Source organism: Perissodus microlepis, chromosome 12 (genome assembly GCF_051167445.1).
Source record: "Perissodus microlepis isolate ML-2025 ecotype Zambia chromosome 12, ASM5116744v1, whole genome shotgun sequence".
Classification (NCBI taxonomy): Eukaryota; Metazoa; Chordata; class Actinopteri; order Cichliformes; family Cichlidae; genus Perissodus; species Perissodus microlepis.
This window is the reverse complement of record NC_140472.1, coordinates 22,846,217-22,866,242: the sequence shown is the minus strand read 5'-3', so window position 1 is coordinate 22,866,242 and position 20,026 is coordinate 22,846,217. Positions and strand designations below refer to the sequence as shown.

General features: G+C 39.7%; 2 protein-coding genes across 2 annotated transcripts in view; one reads left to right on the top strand and one right to left on the bottom strand.

Moving 5' to 3' along the window:
• pde4d (phosphodiesterase 4D, cAMP-specific) overlaps positions 1–20,026 on the top strand; it is a 211,326-nt gene that overhangs the window by 7,598 nt on the left and 183,702 nt on the right. Inside the window, exon 2 of the mRNA XM_084947255.1 lies at positions 18,642–18,740. Within this exon, the coding sequence (XP_084803381.1) occupies positions 18,696–18,740 (45 nt within the window). The 5' untranslated portion in view covers positions 18,642–18,695. The remainder of the gene's footprint in view (positions 1–18,641; positions 18,741–20,026) is intronic.
• LOC146376299 (uncharacterized) lies at positions 12,306–15,670 on the bottom strand. The gene has a single exon (XM_084947210.1). The coding sequence runs from the start codon at positions 15,651–15,653 to the stop codon at positions 14,388–14,390; it is 1,266 nt and encodes a 421-aa protein (XP_084803336.1). The 5' UTR covers positions 15,654–15,670; the 3' UTR covers positions 12,306–14,387.

The following is a 20,026-nucleotide window of genomic DNA, read 5'->3' as shown; positions in this document are numbered from 1 at the left end:
TTTGCTGCTCTCATTGGTTTGCCAGCTATGATTAACCCATGGGGACCTTAACACAGCGTTCCCATGGGAGGAAACTCCTCCAGTATACAGAAGCCATAATTTCTCTGAACCATGTAGTTCAGGACAGCTCAGCTGATTAGAATCACTTATTTGTACAATGGTACCACAGAATGCAATTACTTGGAGTAAAGTTTGTAAGAGATTATATTATATTCCTCCTGATATGAAAGGTTTTCTTGCATATAATTTTCGATATAGAATGCTAGATAATGGTAGATTAAATCAACAAGGGGTGCCATGAATAAGATGCAGAAGAGGACTTGTAGATTAAAGGAAGACTCAAAAAACACATAGGATCAAAATGGGAAAAATATCGTATCTATACTGATATGGACTGGGTAATGTGTGAGGAACAATGAAAATGATAAACCTACAGACGGCTGACTTTAAAGACACCCTGAAATCATGCAGCTGGCTAATCCATTTGGCCAAAACTTAATTATAGCAAACACTGAAATACATTTTTGCACGCAGCAATGAATTTTGTTCACTCAAATTTAGCTTTTCTTCACTCAAAATAAATTTCTCCTCAAAATGCAACACTTGCACCTGCAATTTTTTTTTTTTACGTACGCTCAATTTTTTTTACGTGCGCTCAGAATAGTGGCACAAACATAACGCCATACACTTTAGGTGCCAGATAATCTCTCATGCTACCAGTAGAGACACTGAGCCTAGGCAAATTCAAAAAACAGTCGGAAAAAAATGAGGAGGAAAAAAATGTCAGTGGCCTTAACCTGTAAACCCATTCCTGTTTTGGGGTTTGTCTCATTGTTGCCCCTCTAGTGACCCTGTTGTTAATATAATTAACACAAAAGCAGCTGTAACTGATTAAGAACCTCTTCTGTTACATAATTGTCCAGATAAGTTTAACTGACTTCCTGCTATACTCTGATTTTAAAGTTTTTCTTCCCAGGAGACCTGGTTAAACCGAAAAGTCCACAGGGTAAGATAAATGTAGCTGCAGTAGTGTGGTGGTAGACTGCTCCCCCTAGTTCTCAATCTAATTTTGAGCATGAACAAGAATAAGTTAGTGAGCTAGTCCATTTAGCCTTATGTATTTAAGCATGAAAAGTTTAAAATGCATTTTAAAATCGACTGGGAACCAACGTAAAGACTAAGATGCAAGCTTGCTTGCTAGAATGTATTAGGGTTGTGGCTGCATAATTTCATATTGCTTATAAAGAAAGAAAAATCATATTAGATTTACAGGTGTTGTATATTTTAACTTTCTTTTAGTGTTACATCTGGCTCTAGACAAAAGTCATTGCTCGATATGAGCGTTAAGCTGTAAAAGCATTTTATTTCATCAGAGTTTAATTTATGACTGGACCAAATAACAAACAAATTAATTAAATATTGGGAAATGCTGCTGTCATAAGCAGTGTTGGCCAACAAAGGTTTTCCAGTTTAATGTAAACTGAGGGTATATGATTGCAATAAAGCATGACAACATAACCAAATGTATTTTTGCATGAGGTCAGGGTCAGAATCAGCAAACAAATGTTTCTCCCCAGCGTTACAAAATAAAGGAGCAGATTGGATCACTGTCTTCCTTAAATTATGTAAATAGTAATGAGCACTGATGTAACCTGCAGAGATGGCTGTTTGGATTTTATAGTTTTAACAACCAGTAATAGAGCAGGGCGATATGACCAAAAATATTTATCACGATATACATTTGAAAATTTGCGACAACAATATAACTGACGATATAATTGACACTAGACAAAACACTTTACAACTCCACAACTTTATTAGTGCAAAAAAAACCCCAAAAACATCAATGCATTTTCACTTAAACAAGCAGCTGTTTTTTATGTGCATTAGAGTTATATAAAAATGTAACAGTGCAAATTCCTTGCTGACAGTTTAACCAAAAGGCATTTCCAGTGGAAATTGGCCGACATATCCTCAGCATAACCATGTATAATGTCCACAAAACTTAAAAAGAGGTTATACACACACAATACGGTAATATTATGTTGAAGCACAGTACGCATCACTCCGTGAGGCTCCTGCCTACGATACCTGTAATGCTCCGACAATCCATCAAGCGGTGCGGGTTCGTAGCTTAGCAAAGTCGTACTAAAACATTTGACAGATTTTCGGGCGCCGTGTACCACAGAAAATTGTTTGGAGGTCAGTAAACACAACCAGAATTCATACATAAGGCACACGGGATTATAAGGGGCACTGTCGATTTTCAGAAAAATCAAAGGATTGATTTTAAGTGTGCCATATTTCCCAAAAAACACGATAATAACGACGGCCCGCTAGCATGCTCTACCAAAAATAGTGCTTTGTTGTGTATCTGACGGACGAAAGCCAAACCAGTTCCACACCACTGAAGTTGCAGCATTTTTACAAACCAATTCTGGTTCATCCGTTTCATTCAACGATCCACTTTCGCCCTTCTCATTCTCCGTCGCCGCCATGCGTTTTCTGCCATTTGCGTATGAAAACAAAGGCAGTGCGCATGCGTGTTTTACCCATATTCTATTGCGATATTTCATTTTCTTACCGTTGCCCAACATTATACCGGTATTACCGTGAACGGTATGATATGGCCCAGCCCTAACCAGTAATAAGTGACTGAATGGAGTCAGTGGAGTGATAATATTTCCTACGATGGCATTTTCCTTTTACACTCTTACTGTCCTACTTTTACTATTTTTACCTAACTTAATTGTTTACTTTTCTTTTACTTTTTATTTCAACTGTTAGTTATTGTTGTTTATTGTAAATGCTGTAACACAATGATCTAGCTATCTAGGTACTGTAGCTTTTCAAAGTGTTGTTCTCTACAGCAGCGGTCCCCAACCTTTTTTGCGCCACGGACCGGTTTATGTCCGACAATATTTTCACGGACTGGCCTTAAGGTGTCGTGGATAAATACAACAAAATAAAACCAGTACCAGTACAAAAAAAAAGATTTATTCATTACACATGGGAAAAGAGCCAGGGAAACCGAGTTAACGATAAACACAACAAAAAAATAACAATGAAAACCGATAAAAACCCTGAAAACCATAAATTTCACACCCGAGCCTCAACTCTTGCAGCCCAGTACCAAACCAGTCCATGGCCCGGGGGTGCTCTACAGAAACTGATGTAGCCATTGAAAGTATTCCTGTGTAAAATGAAATTAAAAATGACCTCATTCAGTTATGATAGCTTGGTCACTTGAGGATTAAAGGCATTTAATGTATTATTTATCACCTGTAGGCCTAACTTGCATCTAGATACACAGTTAACAAATATTTCTGAATGTTTGCTCGCTAGCTAGTTAGCTAACAAAAGCACTCTCCCCAACAGCTAAGCTGTTGTAAACCACATGAAGAGCAAGGCTTCTCCCTGCAGACACAAATGATGAAACACATATCACCAAACTCGAGGCAAAAACTATAGTTTGAATTTTAAATGCTCACAATTATGTGTAAAAATTGTAGTACTGTAGGTAGTGTATCTATACAGGCTTTTAGTATATCAGTTTATGGAAACATATGCTAACTCAGTATATAACTGCAGTATATAAGGCAAAAATAGAGTTTTTACAACTCTAACAAGCTTGAATGTGCTTTTTGTTGTGTGCTCTGTCAGAATGATCCACACTGTGTCAATAATGTTGAGGTCTAGACTCTGGGGAAACCAAACCATGACTAACACTGTTCCACTGTGTGTTTTTCTATCCAGGTATTAAAATGCACCATCCCCACCCCACATTAGAAAACCCATAACAGAAAAAAAAATCCTAAATGACATATTCTGTCTGAATAAGCTCAAGTATACATCTGAAAATCAATGATTATCTCCAAACCATTACATGGAACTACAATAGTCAGTCTCTATACAGGTGGTAGGATCTTTAATAAGAACTACAGACGTGGACAATAACAGTTCATCATTGAATCCTTCAGAATACACTGTTTGCAGATGATATATGAAATAGGCCTCTCTATTGTAGAAGTTTCCGCTCCCTATCACCACCCCTTTTCACCAGTGCAGCCACACACGCTGATTTCATTCCCAGCTGAGTGAAAATGTCTGCCTGTAGGGGCCCAATCACCATTATTTCTGATATTACTCTAATGCTCCTTCTCAGTCTAGACCTCAATATAACAAAATCCACAAGGGCACTTAAAGTCTGCCACTTTTGTTTACTTGTATCTTGTTTGCTTGCTTTATGGCAATTTTGACCTGAAGCGTTGGAGTGTGCAGAAGACCAGCACTAACACTGCTTAAATTAAGGATCAAATCAAGAAATTACCAACTAAATGTAATATTGTATATTTTAAAAAGTTTTTCATTCTTACTACAGATAGAAAAAAAACCCACAAGCCTAGGCACTCAGCAGAGCTGTGTTCATTCAGTTGGAATAAAAATTGCCTGTTAAAATATTGTGGGGCAGAAAAGGTGCAACACTAACACTGCAGAAATTCGCACGAGATAAAGCTACTGAGCCAAGAGAAATACCATGAAAAGCCTCAGGTGGAAATGCTTTAATGTGCTTTGACACATTTGTTTTCCCCTTGAAGTGTGTATTCGTGCGTATGTGTGTGTGGAACAGTTTGTGTATCGCACATCTGATAAGAAGACTGTCGACTGTGATGTTTACAATAACCGACAATCCATTTAAAGGTTCTTCTAATTAATTGTATGACTTAATAAAATAATTACATTAAAGTACAACAACTTGCAGTTCAAGTTTAAAATCAACTGTATGTGATTATGAAAGGCTACTTCCAAAATCTTTCTCATATTTAGCTTGCAGAATTTTACCCACGAGCTCTTGTGAAAGCTGTCAGGCTAGCCGGGTCATTACATGGAAAGAAACCAGCAGACGCGGGTTTGTGACCTTGCTTCATTTCTTTGTCCAGCTGGTCATCAGTGTGCATATCGAATCACATCTGATGAAAGAGATGCAAGTTGCAATAGAGCTCACCACTGTGTGTCTGCTGCTTTTTACTGGCCTGGACCGACAGGAGTGACTCATCACCAGCTCTGCAGGGCCTTCTAATGCCTGGGGTTGATGATGTCATCAGGGCTAGTACCATGTGTTTAGGGGGGACATTGGATAGCAGACTTTGTCTTTAGTGTGCAAGGGTATCACAGCTCAGGGAAAAACCACAAATATTTACAACTCTGCAATTTGATATTAACGGAAATAGAAGAAAAACCTGTTCTAGAAGCAGCATATAGTGAATATATATCGCTGCTTCGTATGCAAAAAGCATATTGTTTTGCAGCATGTCTTATAATATCATTAAGTTTTGTCATTTTAAAATTTATACAGAGTAGAAGGCAAAAAATAAACCTTGGTTCTCTGGGAGCCTCTGCTGGAAGTTTAAAGCAAAACACTTCTTCCATGCATCTGCAGTATAGGACGTATCCGACAATAAAATAGATAGAAATATATACACATTTATATACAGAATCTGCAATGATATTTTTGCATAAATGTAATATTATACTATGCTGTTAATGACACTAAATCATTATCAGCCCAGCATAATTTCATATGTATATATTTTGGCCACCAGGGGTCAGCAAAGCAAGCCACAAACACAACATCAGCACTTAAAGTATACATCAAGAAGTTTCTGGTAAACTGCAACTAACAAATGAAGACAAGGGGGCAGCAATGGAACAGCAAAGCTGCTTATCAGCAGAAAGTGTTTTATAGATGCACCAATGAAAACCAAAACAACACAAAACAAAACACAAAGACTGCTCAAATGCCTGTCTGACCAAATGAGCCACGGGTGCAAAGTGGGAGTGGTCAGTTGTTCCAAAGGGGTTTTTTTTAGCTAAGGAGCTTTTAAGTTGGGTACAGAGAATCAGAAGAAGGCCCTGATCTGAGACCCCGAGAACCTGGCTTGGAAAATAGGAGTGGAGGAGTTTGATTATGTAGGTGGAGGCCTCAAAACTAAGAACCAAGGAGATGAAAGCATAGGAAAGCATCTCCATTCACTTTTTAATACAGCAGTCCTGAGATCATCAATACCTTGTAAAGAGAGAAAAAACGAGTTCTACTGTATTATACTGTAATCTCCAGCTACATTTGTCTCAAATAGGATGAGATACATTTTATTTGATCCAAGTTTACAGCATGCAAACACAATACAACATTTTGTAAATACAGTGCAGGAAGATAATACTGTCATGTGGCAGTAGCACACAAGGGCTTTCTCTGTGCATTATTCCTGACAACAGCTGCTCTCTGAGGCTGTATGCGAGGCTGATGAAAACTGAACCAAGCAGTGAAAGTGCACAAAAGTGCACCGTTCAGTGACTGGTGCATTTATCAGAACATTCACTCACAAATTTTGATAAAAGACCATTAAACCATTATCTGTAATTGCTGAGAGCAATGGGAAATTTTCTTTAAACAATTATTAAGTCATATACATAATATACTAATGGGGTACACCACTGGCTTTGTATTGTGCTTACATTAAGCTAATGGACCTGCGATAGGGAACACGTAAAAAATAAGTCAAGCCAATAGACTCTAAGCTATCCCATTAGTTCCCAACAGTCTCCAAAATTGCTTGACTGTAGCTCTGCAGTTTTACTCAGCATTATCTTCCAATAGACACCACTTACCTGGTAATGGTCTCAGGCTTTGGAAAGCTCCCCTCTGAGACCCAGAACATTTTCTGCTCTCTTCACAAGAATTGCAGTGCAGTGGATAAACTGAACCTAATGAGCAAAATCCTGTATGAGGGGAGGAGGGGGATCAGCCCTCTGATTAGAGTGGTTTAATGAGACGATTAGTGCTGTATTAACCATGGTAAATTGGAGAAGTTGCCAGAAGCGAGAGGTTAGATATGAAAGGTCAAAGGGTTTGAAAACTGTCATGAATTCAAGGACTTCTTAAACTGAAGAGGTGGTCTTTGGTGAAAATGGAAGATTGACAGCAGCTGCAGCAGTTAAAACTGTAAAGTTATATAAATTTACAGCACATAACCTTCCACACTGTATATTCCAACTCATGGTTTATAACAGTCTTTAAGGCAGTTTGTGAGATAAATGGACTACTAATGCTTATAATGCTTTTCTACTGTTTTAATAGAAAGAGCTTTCTTACTACAAACCAAGCACTTTCTTATGCACTTCTAGAGACTTTTAACCAAGCATTCCCGCACTCACATGGGTGCATCAGGGGCAACTATCTTGCCCAAATAGTTACTTTTTTATTAAGTAACTATTTGGTGTAGTATGAATAGCAGTGGGGGAGGTCTGTATCAATAGAAAGAACCTGTAAAAATCATGAACATGTAGTTCTAAGTTCAAAATCTATGCACTTCTTCACACTTTTTAAATCCTTTCACTGCGTTTGCTCTAATCAATGGATTCTTTTTTTATCGGTTTCCTGGACACAAATCTTCCACCTTTAATTTTCAAGGTTTTCCATCCACATTTGAAATCTGGAGGGCGTGGTGGTGGTGGTGGTGATTGCATCAGTAATGGAAAAGTTTAGCCATTGTTTAGAGTTAAGCAATAAAACAAAATGATTGGTTAGGGTGAGAAAAAATGATCGTTTGAGATAAAACACAACAGTTGCCACTTTTTTCATAGCCAGTGTGACATGTATGTGTGTGTCTGTCCATTAAATTATGGGTCTGCCTGTATACCTGCTATTAAAATACATTCATTTCAAAGTTGTGCAAAAACAAAACATATTTATTATTTTTTCATGACTATTTCATGCTTTGCTATAAGACCAGGTTGTATTTTAGTGCTTTACTAGGAAAGATCTCAGTGACTCTAAAGTTGGTCTTCAAATGATCTCGGAAATGTATTGTCTTTTTTTAAGCGTTTAACGATTTTTAAAAATATAACACCAATCAATTTTTTTTTTAGCGGTGAGCGATCCAATACGTGTGTCTGAATTGCCTAAAATTGAAGGAAATTCAATCAGATGGCACTTCGTTGTCACGGCGCAGCTGAATATCAAATTGTTTTCGAAATACTCCCACATGTGACGACCTCAATTTCACTACACAACAAGAAAACAGTGTAGTGTCTGAGTCACGCCTGGGTCTGTCAGACAATAGGTGGAATATAAGACAATTATTTTTAAGGAGGCTTGAGGGGTGAGAGCCAATTTACATTTCAGGTAAAATGTTGTTGTATTTTCACGGTCGACTTGCTGTGGAATTGTTTCGAGGTGCCGCAAAGACTTCATCACTGTCAACAGAGCGCTGCAATAATGAATAGAGGAAATTTGTGCTGTTCTGCCAGATATGGCTTTATTACAGACGCTTTCCATTCGTCCGTGCTTGACAGTGAATTGGAGCTTTGCATAAGATAAAGTGTATATTTCTGAAGTAGAGAACAAGGACTGTCACAATCCCTCCTGAAGTGGAGAGCCTGCACAAAGTGACAGCACACATCTATCATTTGTGTGTTGTGTTCTAAGGGCGGGTGTTTGCAAATCTACAGTGGCATGCCTTTGAGTATAATTGAGTGTTTGTCTGACGTACGTGATGAATGGCAGTAAATGGCTGCCCTTAGTTTAAAGGACAAGACAAGGTCAGGCAAATAAAGGCGTTGGCATCGCTGTTTCCTTACAAGTTCAGCCTCATCTTTTCTGCTTTTACTGTCATAACTAACATTCAGAGTAGGGCTGCCACGATTAGTCGACGTAATCGTGACTAGTCGACTAATCAAAATCGTCGACGACTGATTTAATAGTCGACGCGTCGTTTGAAGCTTTGTCAGATCACAAAAGACGCAGGAATAAGTAGTAGGATTTAAGAGTGTAATAACGGACTGAAACAGAAGATGGCAGCACTGCATGTACAAGGATGCCAGCTGCCGTTAAACCCCGAAGAAGAAGAAGTAGCTCTGTCCCACAATTCATAGCGCAGTTTCCAACAATGGCGGCAGCTAGTTAGTTTTAATATTACTCTTATTATTCTTTCTGGGTCACAAAATAAACGTTTAACATATTTTCAGGCGAGAATGTAACTGTGTAAACCTCAAATATCTGCTCAGTTGATCAAGACACCACATATTTTCAAAAGCGCTCTGACGTTTTCGGAGACGTCTGTTACCCACTAGCTCGATAGCTAGCCGGGGGCAAGGCTCACTAGAGCCCGTGAGAACACCGGACTCCCGGAAGATCGTTTACAAACCCACCGCCGTCTTTCGCTACTCAGGTTTAACATATAAGTCACTTAGATGACTTAAAAATGTTATTGTTTGGCTTTTTTTTTTTAGTATTTTATTTGTTCCTGAGTAAATCGGTTTGGCTGAGATTAAAGTTATAGTTTTTACACAGCTGAATAAACATCAAGCAGACAGCTGATTATCAGAAGCGTGAGATGCTGGAGAATATACTCCGGTGTCCTGTTATATTTTAGATAGCAAGGAGTTTATTCAACTTTACCGAAACAATCTGCAAATTTCATTAAAATTTAATAAACTATCACCTTGTCTTTATTTTTAGTTAGCACATACTTTAAACACTTAAAGCTGTAAGCTAATGATAGTTATATAAGAGCAGATGCATGCTGGTGCAATAAGCTGTACATTTTATGTCCAATGGATGCATGATCTGATTAGTCGACTAATCGCAAAAATAATCAGTGACTAGTCGACTATCAAAATAATCGTTTGTGGCAGCCCTAAATCAGAGCACCACTTGGAGGAGCCACTGCCTTGTTTCAGCTCATGTTTTAGTCAGTGAGTGGGGAGACAGCTGCTTGCTGCTCAGCACTGAGAAGCCAGGCTTCTTCTTCTACTTCTTTTTTTAAATCGTTTATTCCTCTGTGCCAGAACTCATCTTACTTCAAAAGGGGTTGAACAGTGATCTTAAAACAGCAATCAGTGACCAAAAGCAAATGACTAAATCAACGGGATAATATTTGTTTTGCCATCTTCAGATAAGTGGAGGAACTACATGAGGTGGGAAAAAAAACCCTCTTCTGTCAGTGGCTGAGAAATGAGACCCATAATTGGATGGCATGTGGGGAGCTTTTAGTGCGCATCAAACACGTTTCCTTGCCTATTCGCCCAGCAAACACTTTAATGTACCTCATAATGGTTTGTAATTTATTTTAATTTGAAGAGTCTAATATGAAGCTTTGCAACAGCTTTGACTGATTTGTTTACAGATTTGTCCCACTTCAGCGTTTCCCATCTAAGGTTGAATATTAATATTTTATATATGACTTCCCAGCGGCTTGTCGACAAAATATTAGCTTGACAAATTGTACAAAAAGACTGGCGGCTAATAGAGTCTAGGCAGATCAGCCTACAAAGAGAATAAAAGCGACCGGCTATTTCAGCAAAAGCCGCAGTGTCTGCTCATCTCAGCTGATTGAACGGCTACAATAAAAGGCTGAGCTACTTTTGAGGGATTATTCAATAACCGGTTGTGAGCTCTCAACAAGAAAAAAAAAGACACATTTCAAACAGCAGTTAAAATTTAGAGCATATTAGACAGTCGTGACCTTCTACTACTGAGTTGGGTGTGGGGAGGGGGGCCATACAGTACCTCATCTTATTTTTGCTCTCTCGCCTAATTTGATCATACAGGATAAACTCTCATTGCTCTCCTAAAGGTGGCAGGAAGTTTATTGAAAAAGCCAACAGAGGATGTATCAAAGGGACATGGGAAGAAATAGCACCAGCAGATGGCAGTTCTCATGTCTGGATTTGGGGATGTGTAAGTCTAATCGTGCCTTGTGTAACTAATGCTTGAGCTCAGACAGAAATCAGCCCCCTGTGGTCGCGGTGCAGGCACATGCTCTGCTGCGCTGATCCAGCACATGCACTCAGACACACAAGCAAGAAGGACCCTTTGTCTTCAAAACAAAAATAACAAAAGGATTTGTTTTAATGCACAAACTCTGGTGCTGCTGACTCGTATGTCTGTGAGAGATCAGTAAGACAAGTAAATTGTCGGGGAGGTGTTGCTGTTTCTGGAAGAGAGTGTGCCATTGTTATTATTATTTTTTTGACTCTTTATTTAGACTTTCTGTCAGGAGTGCACACATGCATGACTGATCCTTATAGCACAGTTCAGATAACTGTAATTATTGTCTGCACTTTTAATTGAGAATTTACATGCTGGTATTCTTCTCATCCACTTAGTGTAGCTCCCAGCAGCGTGTTATAACAAGGTGAATAATAATAGCTGGCTGAGATGTAGAGTGTGATGCCGTTTATCCTTCTATTTCTCTCTCTGTGTATTTGTAGCTGAGCCATGTCTCCTGTTGATTCAGTTTTTGTTAAATTAGCCCAGTGCTTTCAAGGCTGAAATTCTTCTGATTATTTTGAGGAATCATCAGATTTGGGCTCCCGGCCAGGAGAGAGACTTCGAGAGATGGCGAGGGCAGAGAAGTCTGCTTCATTCTCCTTAAGAGCTTCTTCCCCTTAAAAGCCAAAACAGTGCGGCTGTTTTCAACTTGTGTGTGCGTGTGTGTGTTGTCATGGCAAAATAAATACTTTGAAAGATGTACAGATGTCATGTATTTGTGCACATATTTTTTATGATTACTGGATGGATGGATTGGCTGACTCATGAGTGCTGCACAATGTCCATATCGCACATGATACAACCTCTCGTGTTTATACAACTTCAGCAGCAAGGTGGGCATAACGTCACGTGAGAAAGCTCTTCAGAAATCCAAGTTAAAAATCCCAAATTCACCTAATCTAATCCTGTAGCTATCTATTTCAACATTAAAGCCCCTTCCAAGAAGTCCAGAATTCCCTTGTATGAACATAATTCTAGTGTACATATTTCATGCACACGTTGCTCAAGAGCTGTCGACCGTATTGAACATGATACAGCCACTGCTTGCTAGGGAGTTGTGTATTGCCCAACTGCTTGGAGGTGGTTCCTGGGATGTTACTGGTTGTCACTGGGTGAAATTGGTTGCAAACTACGCCCTGCACCCAAATCCTCCTACTAATTCCTTTGGTTGCTAGCAGATGGCTACAGTTTCTTGTATTTTTTTACCACTGTAAAAAATTCTCTCAAAAGTCTCTGACAAGTTCAAATCTCAGCATCCTTGACCTCAAGGTCAGAGGTCAAGTTTTCTGAAAATGTTATGAATTACATAACTCAAGAACAAAGCAAAGTGGGATTTTGAAATTGATAGCATAGGTATGTCTGAGGGGGGCACTGGTGGTTCTCAGTATATTTTATATTTGTCTGCAAACACTTGCTAACTATTAGACGAGTGGCAGTAATACTTGAAAACGTGACTTCAAAGTAAGTAAGTAAGTAAGTAAGTAAGTAAAATTTTATTTATATAGCACATTTCTAGATAAAAGATCACAAAGTGCTTCACAAAGTATAAAACAAAAACAGTCAAAAGTTAACAAAATGCAATTTTAAAAAGATGTGTTTTTAGCTGTTTTTTAAAAGTAATCACTGAGTCTGCAGATCTTAAGTTCTGAGGAAGAGAATTCCACAGTCTGGCGGCCACAGTAGCAAAAGCTCTATCACCCTTGGTTTTCAGTCTTGTATACTGAATAACAAGTAGGCCCTGATCACAAGACCTCAGGGACCTACTAGGGGCATAGGGCTGTAAAAGTTCAATGATGTACGCTGGTGCTTGTTCTTGAAGAGCCTTAAATGTCAGAACCAGAATCTTAAAGTGGACTCTGAATTCAATGGGGAGCCAGTGCAGCTGTATAAGCAATGGTGTTACATGAGAGTATTTCGATGTTTTTGTCAGAAGCCTTGCTGCGGCATTTTGGACAATCTGCAGACGCTCCAAGGAGTTTTTGTTTAGACATGTAAACAGTGAATTACAGTAGTCCAATCGTGATGAAATGAATGCATGAATAACAATCTCCAGTTCAGTATGAGATACTATGGGGCTCAATTTAGAAATGTTTCTTAAATGATAGAAACAGGACCGAACCAGAGATTTGACGTGGACATCCAGGGTAAGAGCAGAATCAAAGGTTACCCCTAGGTTCCTGATAGACGATTTCACAAATGTTGAAAGAGGACCAAGAGCATTCATTATGTTAGGTACATGTCTGTCTGGAGCACATAGAAGGACTTCAGTCTTTTCTTCATTAAGTTGGAGGAAGTTGTCAGCCATCCAACCTTTGATGGTTTCTAAGCACACATTCAGAATCTGCAGCTTAGAAACATCTTCAGGTTTAAAAGATATATATAGCTGGATGTCGTCTGCGTAGCAGTGGTAGCAAATGTCCTCAAAGGGGCTCAAGATATGCTGGAGAGGAAGTAGATATATTAAAAACAATAAGGGCCCCAGCACAGAACCTTGTGGCACACCATAGGACAGGGACGTGGAAGATGACCTGTACTTAGAAACCGCCACAGAAAAGTATCGTTCATAGAGATATGAGGAGAACCACTCTAAGGCAGACCCAGATACACCAACCCAGTATTTCAGCCTTTCAAGCAAAATATAATGGTCAACGGTGTCAAAGGCTGACGTAAGGTCCAACATTAGGAGTACAGAACACTTTCCTGCATCGTTTTGCATCAGAATGTCATTGGAAACTCAAAGAAGGGCTGTTTCAGTAGAATGAGCTCTACGAAAGCCAGACTGAAATTTGTCAAAGATATTATGTTTGTCTAAAACTGCTGTAAGCTGCTTAGCCACAACCTTCTCTAATATCTTAGCAATTAACGGTATTTTTGAGATTGGTCTGTAATTGCTAGTGAGAGATGGGTCCAGCATAGGCTTTTTTAACAGGGGGTGTATAGCAGCAGTTTTAAAATAAGAAGGGACTTTACCAGATCCCAGTGAGGTGTTAATTATGGTGAGCACACAGGGACCAATAGAGTGGAAGACATTTTTGAATAACGATGCGGGTAAAATGTCGAGTGAACAGGAGGATGCTTTTGTTGCATTAATTATTTTTTCCAGCTCTGATAGTGAGACGGGTAAAAAGCTTTCTAAAACGACAGGCCGAGCTGGCGTAGGAACTGACAATGCAGATGCTGATGGGGACAATTTTTTCCTTACATTACTAATTTTTTCTAGAAAAAAAGAAAGAAATGTTTCGCAGTCTTCATTAGAAGAAATAATGGCAGCAGGTGGAGCAGGAGTAATAATATCAGTAATAGTGTCAAATAATACCTTAGGATTACCTCTGCTCTTTGCAACCAGATGAGAAAAATAAGCAGCCCTCGCATCTCTAATTGCATTGTTAAAAGAGGCTAAAAGATCCTTTAAGTAAAGGAGATGAACATTTAAATGAGTTTTCCTCCATAAGCGCTCAGCTTTACGACAATCACGTTTTATGGAGCGGATGTTGTCATTTAGCCAAGGTAAGGACTTGGAAACAGAAACGGGTCTCATTTTAACCGGACAGATTTAATCTAAAATCGAAAAACAATGGTTATTAAATAGATCTGTTAAGAAATCAACGCCGTTCTGCGGGGATAGTGTTAAATTAAAAGCATCCGAGAAATTCTCCGCTGTGGAGGAATTTATGATGCGCGAGATAATTGTCCGGTGAACAGGAGACAAAGGCTCATGAAAAGACATGTTAAAAAGAATACAGTGATGATCAGAGATAAAGATGTCCTCAGAACAAATAGAATCAATATTCAAACCCAAAGTAAAAACAAGGTCCAGTGTGTGTCCTTTGTTATGTGTGGGGCCGGACACATGCTGGGTAAAATGAAAAGAATCCATAATGTTGATAAAACCTCTGGCAAAGAGGTCGGAGTCATCATCAACATGTATGTTAAAATCCCCAACTAAAAGCAGTCTGGACAACCTCATAGTAGAGGACAGGAAGTCGCTAAACTCCGATAAAAACAAGCTATTTGGGCCGGGTGGACGATACACCACAGCACAATAAAAAGGATCCTTACTTCCGATTTTAATAAGCTGTAATTCAAAGGAAAGAAAGTGTCCAACTTTCACTGAACGGCAGTTGAAACGGCCCTGAAATGCCACCGCGAGACCTCCTCCACGACCAGATCCCCGGGGCTGGCTGATGACGGAATAGCCGTTCGGGCACATTTCAATGAGAGACGAATAGTCCAAGTCCCGCTGCCAGGTCTCGGTCAGAAATAAGAAGTCCAGTTTTTTAGAAGATATAAAATCGTTAAGCACGAACGATTTATTAGTCAATGATCGGGCATTAAAAAGCGCCATGTTCAGCAGGGTGAAAGCATCATTTTTGGCAGAGGCTCGAGTTAAAGGACGTAAATACTCGGGGTTTGAGCCTTCACGCTCGTAGATTCCACTCACCGAGGGGATGAAAAGCCAGTCAGCAGGAGAGTCTGGATGAACCCTTCTGAGGCAGCACGGTCTCGGAGAGCCGGGCCCTGCATATCCAAGCAGGGACATGGAACACAAATTCCTCTCCATGGAGCTGTTCTGAGCATAGGTAACAAAGCACGCTCGACATCGCTTTCCAGTCAGCCCCCGCCGCCAGAAAAGCCTAAGCTTCACCTGGATACCTGCTCTTCTTCCTCTCCTTCTCCGTGGTCTGCGGGGAACGCTGAGGACGCTGGCCGAGGATCCAGCCACTGGCGGAGGATGGAAAGTGCCAAAGGAGTGCGGAGGAAAGTGCGGAGGATGAAAAGTGCCAAAGGAGGAGGAGGATGAGACATCTTGAGCCATCATTGAAGATCGGATGGGTAGCAGCGTCAAACAATCATAAACCAAGGCAGCCAGTACATCATTGATACAAATAAAAAACAGCAGAGCAGAGAAAAACAGCACGACGAAAGAGCGTGACAAACTGCACCCGGCAGCGGCAAAGCCAAATACAGGCGCCATCATAAGTAAAAGTTGAGTCTTTTGAAACTTGTTGAGTCAAAACCTTTACTTTGAAGGCAAACCTTCCTCATGTCCACGTTGTTTTGGACTTTTCACTGTAACAAAACAATGTTTGTAGACACGTCTGTCACTTCCATTCAAACTGTGATTACAGCAATATACTAACTATCAAAGCAGTCACAAGGAGGTTTTTGGGGGCGGGGTGAGGAGTACATGTTTTACCATAGGTAGTTAATGACCAGGGTGTTGATGACCAGTCCGAAGCCCTGTATGACTGGCACTGTAGCCATTCACAACCTGTCAGCGAATACACATTTTCCCCTCACAACTGGTGGTTACAAGACCGATTTCTAAGCCTCTGTTGCTGTGACTCTGCAGATGCATTTAGCTAAGCAAGCTAGCTGGCAATGACTCTCCATTAAAATCCATTAAAAAACAAACAAACAAAACTCCAAACAAGTTTCTCCACTCAATCTCCATAAACCAATGGATGATGTCACTGTTGCTATCTCCATTTTTAAATACAGGCCCACTTTACATTCTTGCCACACACTCTTTTACATTTGTTATATGAAGTATTTTTTTATGGTGTGTAAGCACAAAAATAACACAGCTGGTGTGTGTTTGTGCAATAATGGGAAAATCTGGTCCTGGAGACACCTGCTGTTGCGGTGACTACCCCAAAGGCCATTTTGAGCTCTTTGGCAGGTATTTATATGTCTGTCTGTGGATGGGTTTTGTCAGATGATGGTATCTCGACTCTTCAGGTTACAATTATGAAACTTTACAGAAAGTTTTTACCAATTTGTCTGTCAGAGTTTTTCCAGCATTGTCAGTCTGGTAGCATTGAGCTGCACTGACTGATAAATAGCTGCATAGTGTTGCCAAACTGCAACGTAAACAAATTCAAAATAATTGACTGGGTTTTCCAGACGGGCACTGGTAGAACATGCAGACAGCATAATCACAGGCCCTTGCATTGTCACGAAAGAGGTGACTGTAGAGGAAAGGTAAAATAAGGGATTCAAACAAATATTTATTGGCATCTTTGTTGTAACAATAAAGTTTATTCATTCATGGCACTTTAAAACTAAAGCTAAATCAGAAAACACTGAAGCAAAACAGTTGAAATGCATGACCTGTAGTAAATGTGGGGAAGTGTATGGGTTCATAACAGTTAACAAATGAACAAATAGTTGATCATGAGCGTTCGGCATAGGTCAAGGCTGTGGTTTGCCCTGAGGTTGTGTTGTGCTCTGTATGCACTATTATCTGCCTTGTGTGCCTTACATTACATTGTTGTGTGTTTGTTACATCGTTTGAATGCAACATGTCTGTGAAAATGTCTGAGTATTATCATTGTGTGTAAATTTTAGGTACCTGTGCATGCTTAGTGAAGAACATGTTTACCCTATGTTCATGATGATGATGAGTACTAAGATTTGGACTAACATGAAAAGCAATACTTTCTCTTCTCTTCTCTTCTCTTCTCTTCTCTTCTCTTCTCTTCTCTTCTCTTCTCTTCTCTTCTCTTCTCTTCTCTTCTCTTCTCTTCTCTTCAGAGGCTAATCAATAAAGTCTGTCCAGCCCTTCTGTTTTTCTGTCTGTGGTGATTAATTGACCATCCTGTCACTCCACATGTTTTTAGTGGACATGCGCCTGGTCTGACGGACCAGACAGAAGGATAATGTCTGACCTTTTTGGCTGATCTCTCACTTAGAGTACATCCAGTGTTTCTGCTGAGTCCTGTCAGGCAGGGACAGAATGGAGTTGCTGTTGTACCTGGGCTCGTGAGCCATGGAAACAAAGGATTATATAGTAAATAAGAAGTGATGTGCAGGTATATAGGTTGCTTTATATGGCTGATAAAAATTCATTGCTTGGCTGGGTACCACTGATGCGGAACACAGAAGGAAGAAGTTGCTGTTGGAGAAATCCACATATGGATTCGCACTAGCCTTGACAGAAATATAGGCAGAACCGCAGGAGAGAGTGAAACGAGGAATTCTGAATTGTCTGATTACTTTCTTGATGCTTCTCGCAGGTGCATAAAAACAAGAGATGACAAGAATGCTAACACTCAAATAGACTCTTTATCTATGCAGCAAACAGACCATACCAATTAGATTATTCATTTCTTTGAAGCTACACCGGATTTTGTGCATGTGTCAAAACACTTTAGGCTCTGGGAATGGTTCTGGACATCCATTTAAACACAGTTGGTCCTATCTGTGTGTGTGTGTGTGTGTGTGTGTGTGTGTCAAAGAGAGAAAGAAAGTGAAGAAGAGAGAGAATGAGACAGGTGTAGGCTCTGGGTTATTAGGCCAGGTAAACAGAAAAGGGTTGTGCAACTCTGGCTGATAATTCACTGACCTTTACATTTTACACTCTAATGCATCCTAATAGGCCAGTGGATCCCAGCATGCCTCCTTTCTTACCAACACACTCGGGGCATTATGTTCCCCATTTACCACGCACACATACATGCACATGTATGCACAAGTACCTGGTTGTCTGGGAGATCAAAGCTTTCATATTCTGAAACCACAAAGCTGCCAGGAGGTGGAAGAGCCTCAGCCTGTCAAATTACTGCTTTCTTACCTGAAAATAATAAGTAGCACATTTTAGAAACTCCACACTCAGCGTATAAATTCTTTAAATATTTATCTGTTTTTTTCCATTTGGTTTAATCTTCACAAAGAACAAGCAGAACTTTGGATTTTTTTATACCACTTTATATCACCAGTTTGATAATGACATTAGGTTAATACAAATGTGTGAAATGGGTACAAATAATACTTATATCTTTTTTATTTCTTGTTGTTTTGTTAGCCCACTTTTTGATTAACTCTGACTGACTGAGCCCTGCCAGAGGTGGCCCGCACCATGCAAAAGGATGACCGGTCCGGGGACGACAGCCAGCGAGACAGCGTGAGTGAACACCAGCTTTGCAATTTTTGCAGTTTTATTGATTTTTTTCCCTTTTTACATGCATTTACATCTCAGTATTCTCTGTTTTCTCTCTTCATAAGCCAAAAAGATTCTGTTGCACAAGTTCAGTGTCTTGAAATACATTTTTAATCTTTGTTTTAAATCCATTTCTTGGTCTATAATTCTTATTTCTTTGAAAAGCCAAACATGTTTAGGAAGTAGTTTTTGGTTAATGGTGGGATTTGTAATTTGTGCACTAGTACACCACAGAATTTGTTTAATTTCACTGCCACAGTGTATGCACAGCCTAGCCATCGCTAAAGTTGACCGAGGCTGGGCTATTGGGATTTTGAATGTTGGTATATGTGTCGGAGTTGTTGCTGCAGGTTTGCATCTCTGCTTGCTCTCAGTGCAGATCTGACTGGACAGAGGTATCGAGGTGCTCGAGCCTGTACTTTTGCTATTCTCACAGCAGCACACTGCCCTGCAGCTGTTTCAGCAGGACACTGCACGCCCACATACTGCCAGATCCTTTCTGGATGAGAAGCATAATTGGAGACTTCTTTAGCCAGCATTTAGTCCTGATATGTCCACTATGTTCTGAGCATCCCTAGAACATAGTGGGTCAACATGTTTATCCAAGGCAGCTACTACCATTGCACAGTCACACTCGTTCAGGAACAGAGAGCAATTCCTCAACAACAGATCTGAACACGTGTACAGTCCATGCTCAAATGGGTAACTGCTTGGCTCACATTGAGAGGAGGACATACCTCAAATTAAATGTACTAAATATGTACATTTTATAGGGTTGGTCTGTGAAATCTAGTAAAAAAAACAAACTTGTGATTTTAAAAAAATAAGAGGTCTCTTTTTGTAAGGGTTAGGAAGATTGTTTGAAAACATCTTAGTCTTCATAATGTGTTAATAAAACACAAATTCCCTTGCATGCCCAGACGAAAATGGCATTTTAATGTTTGCTATAAACCTGCAATATGAGCATGATTTCTTTTAAATGAACCTCATATAATGTAGTCCAGCCTCAAAGATCTCCATATATACACCTTTGCCTTCATGTATGTTAACATTAGCTGTATAAATGGCAGAGTCAATGTTTTTCCTACACAAATTAAATCTTTTTGTTCATCACTCGGTGATTAAAGGCCAGTGGTTTCTTTTAGATGATGATAAAGAGCTTGGGTTACTGGGGCTGTTATACGTAAAAAGCTGTGCTGTTGACTGACAAATGTTTTTCACCTCGGCAATCATGTTTTTAGGGTTTAATT